This window comes from Solea solea, chromosome 2 (genome assembly GCF_958295425.1).
Source record: "Solea solea chromosome 2, fSolSol10.1, whole genome shotgun sequence".
Classification (NCBI taxonomy): Eukaryota; Metazoa; Chordata; class Actinopteri; order Pleuronectiformes; family Soleidae; genus Solea; species Solea solea.
The window spans coordinates 32,726,829-32,740,900 of NC_081135.1; the positions used below are offsets into that span (position 1 = coordinate 32,726,829).

The 14,072-nt window shown below is 43.5% G+C and overlaps 1 protein-coding gene across 1 annotated transcript in view; it reads left to right on the top strand.

The window, feature by feature from the left end:
* Window positions 1-14,072, top strand: part of tmeff2a (transmembrane protein with EGF-like and two follistatin-like domains 2a) — a 106,062-nt gene that overhangs the window by 78,207 nt on the left and 13,783 nt on the right. Inside the window, exon 5 of the mRNA XM_058622700.1 lies at window positions 6,968-7,064. Within this exon, the coding sequence (XP_058478683.1) occupies window positions 6,968-7,064 (97 nt within the window). The remainder of the gene's footprint in view (window positions 1-6,967; window positions 7,065-14,072) is intronic.

Below are 14,072 nucleotides of genomic sequence, written 5' to 3' on the forward strand. Positions count from 1 at the left end.
ATAACTTAGTTATATAACTATTAGTTACACGTAGTTTGTTTCATGTTTCACTGCCAAACCTGTTTGATGGCATTAACATTGATATCACACACATTATAGCCCTGATTCATTGAGTCATTTGCATCAAACTTTTTTTTTGGAGGAACTCAGCGTCTCCTCATCTGCCTCATGGCTGACAAATGACTTTGTAAAAAAAGAGAAAAGAGGAAAAAGAAAAAGCAATGCGGCGTCCTGCAGGGTAAAAAAAAAAAATAGAAGAAGAAAAAGAACAGAAATTCAATCCTGGCCGCTGTCGGCAGTCTCATCTGTCATTTTCTCAATACTAATGTCCATTATGTTTATGGATCACTCTCTGGCCCAGCTCACCGTATCTGATCGGCCACTTGGGGCAGTGGCCCGTTGATAATGTCATTTTGATTGATGGATTTCATCGTTTAATTGTCAGCATTGTCGTCTTTTTAATGGAGCTCCCCACACAATTCAAAGATTACATTGGAGACGAGTGAGACTCCAACTGTGTGCAGCAGCAGCAGCAGCAGCAGCAGCATGTGATGCTAATGTGATGTGACTGTATACCCTTAGATTCTGCCTCCTCATCCCAGGCCATTTGCTAATATTTGCCTCGTGTTTATCACTTCCTGTATCGCCTTTCACGGCTCACGTGACCGTTGACGGGAAGAACCCGGCGCGTGGTGCGATTCATCACGCCTGTCAATAGGAATCATTTCGTTTTGCTGGTTTTGTACATTAATTTATCCAGTATCCTGTACACAAGTCTTTTGGAATAGTCAATGCAACCGAGTAATTGACCTAAAACAACAGCTTTGAGAAGGTTACAATAAGTGTGTGGCTAATATTGTACTACATGTATACTATAGTGCACTATCTACAGTCTACAAGGTGTTTCCTTGTTCTCTTGTACCTAAGTGGACATTTACACTATGTATATGGGCATTTATGGAGCGTTACATTCAATTTCTTTCAGAGCGTTTGACCCTGTGCACTCGCAGTCGCGCAGGCTGAGTGATGCATTATCATTTTGTGATGAGCACAGCGATCATCACACTCCCCCGTAGCGCTTCGACAAGTTGGAACAAAGCATCGTGAATGGATTTAGTCAGTAACCAGTCGAAAACTTGGGAAAAAAAAAACGGAGTGACTCAGTAACAATAGTGAGTCATGTGTGGGGTTTTTACACTGATTCTGTTTTTACTTACCACACACAGCCGCGTGTAGGATGCATCAGCCTTCATCTCTCTCACGTCCCCCTACTACCAACATCCTTTCCCCCTGTCTCTCCCTCTGTGTTCGCAACCAAGGTCGTGGTGGTCTTTTGCTGTTTTCCAGGTGTGTGTGGGCTCCATTCATCATCTGTATGATAGCTGCATGCTAGAGTGCCCTACATCTCCTGTGTGTGTGTGTGTGTGTGTGTGTGTGTACGGTCACTGACAGAAATGCTCCCTCATTCTCTCCGTATGCTCGTTTAATTGAATATCTCTTCCTCTCCTTTCTCTATTTTGTTCCAAGCCTTTTGTTTCACTATAATATATATGTGTATATATATATATATATATATATGTATATATATATATATATATATATATATATATATATATATATAAATACCATGATGTAAATGTCCGCTCGCCGCCATCGTGTGACAGAAATGTAAGTGAGGGCCGCATACAGTTTTTGCCATACAGCTAGATGGTTCTCAAACTGTGGTATGTGTTACAACCATTGGTACCCGAGCTTCCTTTGGTGGTACTTGGAGAGAAAATCAGAAATATTGAAGTACTGTATAAACCAGGGTATGTGATCATAGTGGAGCTGAGGAATGTTGACCGGAGTGCATAGAAAATGAAACAAATAACGAATAATAATACATTCATTCATTTATTTAATAATAATAGTCTAATATCTCGCTCCGTCTTAATCTAATTTCACTATACTAGTGGGTGAAGTATATGTGGGGAAAAGGAGGAGGATGAGGGAGAAAATGATCTTATTGAGAATAAATCTGCATTGTCAATGTTTTCTCAGGTGGTACTTGATTTAAAATGTTTGATAATCTCTTATTATAATTTGTTTTAAAGAGACGAAGACTATATTGAACTAATATCAGTATTGGTAGATACGCAAGGTTGTAATGTGGGTATCGTATCGGACACTGAAAAGTGGTATGAGGCCAAAAGAAGGAAGAAAGCATAAGAGAAGCCGTCACTCTGTTAGTTTAGTCACGTTTAGCTGGAGTTACTGCGATGGTTCAGATCTCACTACTGTAATTTATCCCCTGATCTTTGCAAAATCACTTGAACGACGACAGCCTACATGCAATCTGTGAAATCTGGATTGAACTGAGGCTGAGATTAGAGGTATGTAGACATCACAGCTTAAGCACATAAATCATACTGTAGTTTCACTTTCATTGTTGTTGCAACACAGAACATCTCCTCTCTAATGTGCCGCCTGACAAACCCTCGCCCCGGTGTCATGGGATTTTTATTTTTTTAATTTTTTTTTTATTTTTTTCCCAGCAGCCCTTGAGCTGCGGTGACAGGTGAATCACTTTGGCAACAGTGCGTTCCATCTCAGCCCTTGAACCCTGGAGCTCCTTCAAAGGACTCTCGCGTGCTGTTTTCCTCCTGAAACACAACAACAAATGTTCTCTTACCTCAGTGTGTTCTGAAGAATATTCAGCACATTTTGTAATTTTCTGCATCTCAAAGCAGCGCTTATCAGAAGGATGGGTGGGTAGCTCCGTGACGGCGTCTTCCCGCTGAATGCACTGGGAAAGTAGTTCACACGCAGTATTTCCCTGATTTGTGTTTATCATAAAATTGTCTAAAGACTGCGGTGGAACCTTTTTTATTACAGGCAGCACAATTGTGTGGAACGTCAGTCAATAAACAACGGCAGAAACAGAAAGAAGTGGCCTGGCATTAAAGGAAAGGCCATATTTGGATGATAGTCTGGAGCAGTGATTCCCAAAGGGAGGGGGAGGGGCCCCCTAGTGGGCCCTTAAGGTACTGAGGAAGATTGCAGGAAGCTGAAGAAATTCACACTAGCCCAGACGACAATGTAGACTCTGGTTGTGCTTCACAGGATTCAGAAGCCGAAACCACTCAACCTCAGAGTGTGTCACACTGGTTTCCTCCCTCACAATAAACCTTTTCCCATCCTCTGTGGCACCCCGGTGAGTGCATTACTCGCCCCCCCCCCGGTGGATCCTCTGCGTTTAGACGCCACGTTCTGTTGTTGTTCCGTATGAACTTGTCTGCATACGTGGCTGCATAGCACTGACAACACTGCGGCGCTCCAGAGACCAGTAATAGGATTAGAAAACCCTGCTCTTTAACCTGCGAGGGAGCCCCGCGGCACCGCTGCTACTCATACGCCACATTTCGGGTTTCTCCTGCGTATCTGCGCGCCTGTGACTCGTCGTCCTCGCTTCTCGTCTCCTCTGAATCCTTCTCGAAACACGCGGTAGCTAAATTCATTTGTGACAGAGAGCTGACTGTGACTGAGAAAGATGAAGGTGAGACTGGGAGGCCAGTCTGGTCTGGACGAGGGTGGATCGATACTGCTTGGGATGTGGACATGGGTGGGGGCGAATGCGGGGGCACTAGAAGGGCTAATCATTTCAGTCATTACACAGCCGTGTCTGTTGATTCCAGGGATTAGCAGACACACAAACAGGGGGAGATGTTGTGTTAGTGCTACAGGAGACTCTATCAGGGATTTCAGGAGTGGGAAACTCTGCCTGTCCCTAGTCACCCTTGGTAATTGTGCCTGCAGCAGCATGTACTGGGATCTGGGTGTAAGTGTGTAAGAGTGTGTGTGTGTGTGTGTGTGTGTGTGTGTGTAAAGATGTACCAGCTGTAGTGTGACAGAGAGAAGAGGAAAAAATAAGACGATGATGGCATTTGCATTGTGAATATACATGCACGCATGCAGAGGAAGACATCCAGGGAGGTGTTGCAGAATCATGTTTGGTCTGTCTCTCACTTTCTCCCCGTCACCCTCTCTCTCGTGTAGGAGAGAGGAAAGTCGTGGGAGAGCTTACACGGTTGCCTGCACATGCCTTTATGTGGAGATGATCATTTAACAGAGGGTCTATAGAGAGGCTGGCTGTGGCTCCAGCGCCTGCGAGAGCTCGGCGGAAAAAATTTCACACACCACAACATACACGACAGGTGGAAATGAGGGAAATTACATTTACGTCGGTGGTCAGAGTCACACCTGGCTAATTCAATCTGCAGCACTTGCCAGTGTTGACAGAATCCTACACTTAAGTGTGAAGCAAAAAAAAAAGAAAGAACAAGAATGAAAATTAGCCTTGAAAGCATATCTACTTAGAGACTTAACTAAATAGAACATTGGGAATTTCAAAATCTACTATAATGCATAACATTTCTGCATCAGAAGTACCTCTATAGGCCGAACACTTTAAATTCATAGAAATCCAAGGTGAGGCATGCCCGGATAGTCACAGTCTGTCAGAGCAGCTGATGAGTGTAACCAAACACACACACACACACCTGTGCGCACATTTATTTACATTAAATTGCTGCCTTTTGTGTGGTTATGTAATTGCATAAGCTCACACTGTGATTGCAGTTAGATTAGTCATGCAGAACCACCAAAGGCAAAAAGGGACTCGTGGATCAAAGTGAACCGAAGCAGTCCAGTGGGTCTGAGCCCAGCTCTCCGACTGTGATGTGGTTGCATATGTCTCCTGTGCATAAATTATCCTACAATTTAATGGCGTTTCTAACTTGCTGTGAACTAATCAGCTGTTCTTGGAGCTCAGGCTCCAGCCAATTATAGGCTTTGCCTCTCGCTTTTTCAGCATGCAGCGATGGCATAGCGGGGCCGAGTGAAAGTAATGCGTCGCCCGAGTCGCCTTGTGGTAAATGCGCCATCCTGGCTTTTTTAAGCTCGGCTGCAGCGGCTCAGCTTGTCCGAACCATTACATTCTTACCACTGGTTTCATAATAGGTGTGTGACCAATGACACATTTCACATCCTTAGACTGTTACTCTTATGCACATGGAGCTGCAGTAGGTTTAATAAGCCACTTAAGAGGATGCGGCACCACAAGCGACTATGATATGGCACCGATGACATTGTCGGGGGCACATACAGCCTATGAGAGTGTTAAAGGTGGTGGAACTGGATAGTAGGATACCTGACAAGTAGTTTTTTTGTTTTTTTAACACTGATGATAAGATGTGCGACCAAGCGTTTCCCTTCAGGAAGAGTATAAACATTAATGGTTTGTCTGGAGGCTGGTGGATCTCAGCGGTACGACTGATATTTAGTTTTGTATAACTCGGGTTCCATGATATCAGTTGCACAGACAGATGGTGGAGAGACAACTCACACAGCTCATTATTTTTAATTAGCTCCACCTTTTCAGTGTAGTTGCACACCCCACTGCTAGCTTTTCCTTTCCTTTTTCGTGCTCCGTTCCAACACGAGACTCCGGTTTTAATCCCCAAGCAGAAAAAAGGGCTACTTCCACAATCATCTTGTCAAATAAGAGACATTAACTCAAAAGTCGAACTGTCTTCCAACTGTTTTGACTCTAAAAATGTACACGTGCACAAGTATATTCAGGGTTTGTGTCAGTCAACACTATCCTGATGTGGCATTGAGGCTCCAACCCTGGGCTTTGTGCCAACACAGCTTCACACCTTGTAGTCGTGCCAGTCCCATGACCTGACAGTAAAGCTGTGAATACAGAATGTACATTTTGCCACCTGACTGCAAATGTTCAGCATTCAGAGGAGACGGCAGCCTCGCTGCCATGGCTGCCTTCCAACACCTGCAGCTTCTAAAGGGGAAGAAAACATCACACACACACACACACACACACACAGTGAAAGTAAAGGTACCGGTGTTTGAAAGGAGCTTCGCATCCTTAGCAAAGGAACTTTTCAATCTCGCTGGGCTTGTATTGTGTGTTTTTGGACACGAGCAAGGAGGTGAATGAAGCCGTTGGATAATCTGAACCCAGCAGCTGAGTGTTATGGAGGAGGCTCTTCACTGACTCCATTTAACATTCAAAACAAGCAGAGTGAAGTTAACTGACCTTAAAGAAGTGAGTGTCAAAACCGACTTAAGCTTGGCAGGGGGGAGAAATCATGTTTAAGAGTGCTTTCCCACTGGTTCAGCGCGTCACATGGGGATCATGAGTCATAACAACGTGTCAGAAGCAGCAATACAAGGGAGACATGCAGTATGGATGTCTGTGTATGTGCTGGGGGGAGATTAAAAATTCAAATTATGCCGAATTCTATCTCCTTTTCCGAAGGTGTCCTCACAGGTCCTTGAAATTTAAAAAAAAGACAAAAACAAAAATAGAGCTTGTCTAATGGAGAAGAGGGCCGAGGGGGAAAGAGAAGACGAGTACAAGTGTGCAGAGACTGGAGGAGTCCTCTGTGGTAGGAGAATGCAATTTGAGATTGGCCAGATTGCTTTTTTCTGTCTTTCCCTTCTCCCCCCTCGGCGGCTCATGAGGCGCGATACGCACAGGCAGGGTCCCTAAGCCGCCATAAGCCTGACGCCAGCACCCACACCGGAGTCGTCGCACTTGCAGCGCGAGAAAAATCCGCCCCGATGAAATAAAAGAGGGACTCCGAAAAGATCAGTGGGGATTTGGGGCGTGAGGGATGAGAGTCAGACGGAGGGAGGGAGGGAGGAGATGACGGGAGGCGGGGATGGATGGATGATGGGTGATAGATTCTGCGGGATTATTTAGGGATAAAACCTGATGTATATGTAATGGTGGATCTCTCGTGGTCCCATTGCATTGTCACAGGGCTTTGTTACAGTTTTTCCTCACTCCACTTGAAACAGCTGGGTTACAGTGTATATATATAACAAAGAACAGAGCGGTGGTGGTGTTGTTGTCCTACATGAAACAGGTGTGACATATTTTTGGTACTTTTCTCACTTACAGGAGGCGAGGGCTCCGCCGAGGCAGGACAGAAGGAGACATCCACCTGTGACATTTGCCAGTTTGGGGCAGAGTGCGACGTGGACGCCGAGGACGTCTGGTGAGTCTGCAGAAACTATCACAGTCTTTGTTTTTATGGCACATTTTACGCAATGATGCAACCCACTGTGCTTTACACCATCAAATAAAATCAAGCAAGCAAACAGAATAATTATATGTAAAAAAAATAATAAAGGCTGAGCTTAATAAAACCTTATTTTGCCTTTTATATACAGTATTTGTGGTATTTGTGGTACACTACTGTGTTTTTTATGGCATGTTTCCACCGGCTCGTAGTACCTGGTACTACTTTTTTTTAGTACCTGCTCTGGCCGGGTTCCAAGCACACTGAGCAGGTACTATGCATGACGTCGCCAGACTGCCGTCCACTGATTGGTCAGAGTGCCGTCACAGGAAGAGACGTCCCACAACTCAGTGCCGAACTGTAGATCAGTTAAAACTACTCAACAATCCTAAAAACGTGGGTTAATCTCCAACAACTACCAGCGAAATGTCTAAAATCTCAATATTTAACAGGTGTTTACACTCGTTCGTATGTGGCCTGTTTATTTCTGCTGTACAGGAGAAGAATATTTGTTACACATTTGGCGAATTATGTCTTTGAAATGGCACGAATCGGACTGGTATCGGATACTTGAGATTGTGATATTGGTATTGGTATCGGACGTCACTAGTTTATCGAGGAGCGTTTATTGCATGCATGATGTTACATCTTTTAGAGTTTTTCTTACAGGTTTGCAGAAGGTCTAATGCATGAATAATTGTACATATATATCCCCTTTAATCCTAAAGTGAAAGCCATCTTAAAAAGATAAGTTTTAAGTTTTAAAAATTCCCAGGGTGCTGGCTGTTCTGATGTCTAAGGAGAGAGACTCAAAAGGGAACTCGTGCGATTACACGAGCAGAGGAGTGATGTGATCTGCTGCACATTTGAATATTAAAGGCATGCGACACAGCAGGTTACCTTGTTACCTTTTTTTATTTTAAAAACGTTGTTTTTTTTTTTGCGATGTGAAGCATTGGAGCGCGTTTGAACAATGAGAATTAAGATAAAGATGTTGCCTTTATACCGCGCACACCCGCGGACGAACACCCACTGAGGCTTAGTGCATGGTTGGCCATTTCATTTAACCCCAATTACTGGAGCAGAGCACACAGAGAAAGGAGATTCTCGCTTGTTCTGGAAATCCAATTAATGTCCTTACAGGACTTGTGGACGTCGGACCAAAAATGACTTTGACACACACACACACACACATTGTCACGGGCAGGAAAGTAGTTCAGTAAAGAAACAACGTTTGTCATAAATTCAACCATTTATTACAGATGAGATGGATGTAGGCAATATGTTTTTGGCCCCGCCCCCATACACGCACGTTTAGCAAGCGAGCAGCACTATAAAAAACATCCTGAGGGGCTACACAATAAACATGCGGCTACTGAACCTAATTAGATGGCGGCCTAAATGTTGAACCAGACAATATCAGCTTTTTATTTGTTTTTATTTTGCACTCTATATCATTTCCAAAAAGGGAGCTTTTTTTTAAAATGAAGCAGCGTTACAGATTTGGTGTGGAACAGGGATCAGCTGGTGTTGCCAAAAAAAGAAAAAAGAAAGGCAATGCCTGTGAGAAATCCCAGACGCTAGAATTAGAAGTGCCCTGAGAGTATGACTCTATCAAACTACTCGATGTAATGGAAGGATAATGTGCCCATGGTGTGCAATAACAGTAATGCCAAGAAACAGATTCATGATGCATATTTTTTTTCAAATACCAAACAGCTGGAGTCCGCCCACTTCCACAAATGCACCTAAATGCTCCTCCAAAAAAAACTATTGATAATTCCAATCCCCGGGGGGGAGAATTCACACGGTCACAAACGGCAGAGTGTACCGTCGGTGAGTGTGTGACAGGAAACAATGAACACAAAAGGGAAACAATTTGTCAGTAACGTACAGTATGTCATTCAGGAAGGTGTTGACACACAGTGGCACATAAAAACGGAGAACACGAGTGACTTTTTAATGCTTCCAAAGCCACATGATGATGTTTTCAGTGAGAATGTTCCGGCAGGTACTGCAGCATCACAGAGGGTCATTTTCTGGAGACAGCAGCCGATCACTTGAATTGCCCAATCAAGCGGGAGCTGATTTTAATTAAGCACACCATCATTTAATCAAAATGTGAGTGGAGAGAGAGAGAGAGAGAGAGAGAGAGAGAGGGAGGGGATTGTATTCAAAGAGCAGGTGAAGTGACCCTATAAAGTGATTCAGTTATTCATTATTCTAATGTTTATTTAAACATTTCAGAGGAATGAATGACTGGGAAATGTCCTGATGCTTAAGGACGTGTGGGGCTTGTCTGTGCCATACTAGAGGATTTTTATTTATTTATTTTTTTTAAACGAAGGCGACCACAGACACAACACATTATTTCCTCCGACATTTGGGCATCATTTTCTTTTTTTGAAAAAGTGGTGTCATTGTTCAAAACAAAACACTACGGCAGTTGTGCTGTCGTTGGTGGAGGAATTTCCGCTATGTTGTTTGAAACAAAACGACTGTATTTCTGGTGGATTGTGAGCCATAGTTAAACATGAGCAAGTTGTAGAGGGTAGTGGTACAAACTTCCCATTAATATTTACATATTTCCGATTAAAACCAGCTCTTGTTACCGTACTCACTGGTGTTTTGGAGCTCCGACACAGCATGACGGCACAGATGAACATTTAACTCAGGACTTTGCACCACCGCTGTTGTCTATACCTGGGATGTTAACCAAAGAGGAAGCTTTTTTTGGGGAAGAGAATGTTCGAAAATGTTCCAACATTTCTAAATGGCCATATTGACTCTTCATAGTTTTCCTGACTGACTGGTCTATTGTCTCCATACTGCACCTCCATCATTCCCAGTGGTTTCGTCCGTCACTGTAAGCTCTCCTGCGACGTGCAGATGACAGACGACTAAAGTAAAGACAAAAGGCTCCATTTGTCTCTGTCTTCTGTGTAGAGCAGGGGTGTCAAGCTCATTTTAGTTCCGGGGCCACATAAGGCAAAATTTGATCTCAAGTGGGCCGGACTAGTAAAATAATAGCATAATAACGTATAAAGAAATTTTAGATTTAATGAAGAATCTTTTTTCCAGAACAAACTATCAACAAACCTCAAAAACCCAAATTATGGCCGGTTATGACCCACGTGCCATACGTTTGACATCCCTGGCATAGAGTATAAAACCAATAGGAATGTTTGAAATACTACTCTGTTGATATTATGAGTTTGTATATGGGCATATAAGTGATATTACAAACTTATGATGTCGATGTCATGGGGACGTGAAAGAGCCACTAGTGAATCTGCTAGTGTTTGTATAAGTTTGAATATAAGATGAGGTCATGTGAGGCTGTGGTGGTTGTTTGCCATCCACTTCAGCTGTTACTATGTCATTGTTGTGGTATCCTGCCAATGCTGCATTCACCTACAATGTAGTGGTCGTTGATAGTCGTTAGATTGTGTAGATTGAAGTCTTTTCGGTCTGAATGACTAGTTCTTCAATGCAAGCACGCTTCATTTAACAAATAATGATCTCATGCAGAGTGAGATGAGTTGATAACGCAGCATATGCTGTCGGGCGTGGCTCGTTGATAGCAGATGTCATGCACCGGTGACCTGCCAGTCCTCACACTCTCAGCATCCACCTTCACCTCTTCACCCTCTCGTCCAAAATTCTTCGCTCATTCAGGGTAAACAGAAGGAGGAAAAACTCATTTTATAACTCATGACACAACACAGCCTCTTCTGGTTTTTAAAAGAAACAAGATGGTGCCTGCGAGACTTCTTTTAGGCAATGACAGAATTATTCCAGCGTGTTGTGCTTATAAAGATAAAATACTACGTGTGGTCAGCCGGGGTCAACATTTGGGAAGACGTCGCGGAAAAGACAAACGTGTTGTGATGTGTTCTTCCTGTTGTTTGTGACACTATTGTTAGTTGCAGCACGTTCCACTGTGACACATTTCCCCGGTGCTTGTTTTTGACATAGTTGACAATCGCAGCAGTGTGTGTCTGTGTCTGGATCAGGCACAGGAAGATGCCCTTCACACTGCCATCCCTGTTGGAAAAGTTGTACATGGCTCAGTTACAACAGTGGCTACAGCTCTCAGTGAGCACAGCACCAAGCGACTGAAAAATATATGAAAATGCCGTTGCAGTTGAGAGGTTGCAAACTTGGTTCTCTCGGCTCTCACATTGAATTAATGCATATTGCTTTTCGCAAACTGTAAACATAGAGAAAAGGCTCTTCGTTGTCCCCATGTGGAGATATTTTGTTCTGTTTATTGAATTATTGTGATACAACTTGACGTAATAACATTCTCTGGATTCTGTGTCTGGATTCCTGTGAGGGAAATAGAAAAGGAAACATTAAGATGCATATTGACGTGAAATGCAGTGTGTTTGTTAGCGGAGCTATACGGTTACCTGTCGTAGTTCAGAGCCTTGCAGTCCTCGCACCGCCATTCCGCAGCGCTCTGTTTTCAGGCTGCAGACACAAAAAAGACCAATTTGCCCCTTAAGGATCAATAGAGTGTCACGAGAACACCATTTACACCCATTTGTGGTGTAAAAGTGTAATTACCCCCCCAAAAAAAAGAGCATGCTTTCAAACCCATCAATAACACCCACTAGTGTTGATAGAATTAAGGTAGAGGAGGAGCAGACAGTGAGCTAATCATAGAGAGCGGCTGCAGGGACACTTGCTGTGTAAACGCTGGGTGTAGACCTACTGACAAACGAGTGCTTATGTCTTTTATTGTGGCCCAGTCTGTGGACAGCAGAAGGGAATACCAGAGAGAGGCTTGGCTGGGGGCAAGTCACAGGGCAGCAGGAGATGTGGGAAGCTGTAGATCAATACACACACACACACACATGTTTGCGCAGCATTCGTAGTGAAGACACTCATAGACATGATGTATTCCCTAGCTCCTTACGCTCACTTTAACCATCACAACTAAAGGCCGAACCCTAAAACCAGGTCTTAACCCCGAAAAATCACTTTAAAGTTGTGGACCTCACAAAGATATAAATACACGTACACACACGTACTCACAATATCCACTGGATTACTGCTTAACACAGTAGTCAGTGAGCAAAATGTGCAAATTCAATTATCTATGCATGAATAATACTTAACTGGTTTTAGGGTTAGGGTAAAGGGTTAGGGTTAGCCACTTAGTTGAGATGGTTAAGGTCAGGTTAATGGTGTGTCCTCACTAAGGTATAAAAACAAGTTTGCGTGTGTGTGTTCTTGTATGGGTATCTTTGTGAGGACCGAAAAAAGGCGTATAAATATAACAAAACATATTCGGAAGTTAAGATATTTTGGGAAAGTGAGGACATTTTGGCTGGTTATCACATTCTGTCACCCCTTAAAATAACTTTTTGGGAGTTAAGACTTGGTGTTAGGGTTAGGCATTGAGTTTGTGATGGTTAAGGTCTATGATGTGTCTTCACTGCGAATGTGGAAGAAGAAACAATAGCAAACCTCTCCATGTAATGATGGCATCTATAGTTCATCTATGCTATATTATAATATATTTTTTTACTGTGCAGCTTTTCTTCTCTTCTTTACATTTATTTCTTCTTAAATGTTGCTTTTTATATAAATAGCTGTCTGTTTTTCCCTCATTCGCAGGTTTGCTACTAAGGAAAAATGCACAACACGAGGCAGTGGTGTCAGCTGCTGCATGTGTGTGTGTGTGTGTGTGTTTGCGTGTGTTTACATGTGTGTAAAGTGGCCTTTTCAGTTGAGAGCCAGCAGACAGTCTGGGGGGAGGGCTTGATGGGAGGCAAATCACAGGGAGCTAATCAATAAGGCACTTCCTGCTCAGACTGTATCCTCACGCACACGTCACACACACACACACACACACACACACACACACGTACAGTATGTACATTCACACTTGGCACCAACTTTCATTTAACACTTGTCTGCCCCTTTGTACTTCTCAGCAGAGAGTGTGAAGTAATCACTTGGTGTTGAGAGAGAAAACAGCACAAAACAAGATGAAAAGGAAAGTGATCGCCGCCTCGCGCACGCGTGTTCACATGTGCACGCGTGTGTGTGTGTGTGTGTGTGCACGAGTAGCATTAGGATGTGTTGACGCACTGCAGTCTAGTGGTATAGTGCCTATTATGGAGAAAGTGAGAGGCCTCATTAAAAATGTATGGCGACCAGACATCAGCCTCAGACTAACAGCAGCCTCTTGAGATGGCAGTGTGTGTGTGTCCGTGTGTGACAGTGTCTGCATCTGTGTGTGTGCGTTCACATGTGCACAGATGTGTGCACATTTCCCCTTTAAACTCCCATGATTGCGCTCTCCGTCTTAGCCCTCCACAGATCTTCTCACTGCCTCCTTTCATGTTAAATCTGTTCTCATTTAGATACTTTTTATGATAACGCCGACACTTTAAATTGTAAGACTAATCTTGGCCCGAGGCAGGCTGTAGCAAAATTATAGTCTGGGTTATATAATTTTCAAAGACCTGACCCGCTTTATTTCTCCCTCGCCTCCAGTGGTGTGTTGCTATGCAGATGGTTTTCAGATTCTGACTGATGGGAGCGTTGAAAATCGTGCTTGTGGGATACCTGCGTCTGTCTCAATAGAGTGGAAATAAGCGTGCGCTCATCCATTCTGAAGGCCCTCGCGCGTCGGCAGCGGCCATGTGAATAAACGCCGTGAAATTGTGAATAATCCGGGAGTGAATTTGACACACCCTCACTATTCACCTCTTCACATTAAGCATGGCGCGGTTAAGCAAATAAATTGTGAGGACCAGAGGAAGAAAAGTGGAAGAAACGGGTAGAGGAGTGTGACGATGATGAGCTGAGTGAAGAATACTGGGAAATAACTGGGTATAATCAACACGCTGGTTTGCTTATTTGGGATATATTGAATTTGAAGTCATCAACCGACAAGCTCTCTGATTGGATTGTTGTGAACCTGTCAGAGGCAAAACTTCTGATGGGAAAGCTTGAATACAAGAT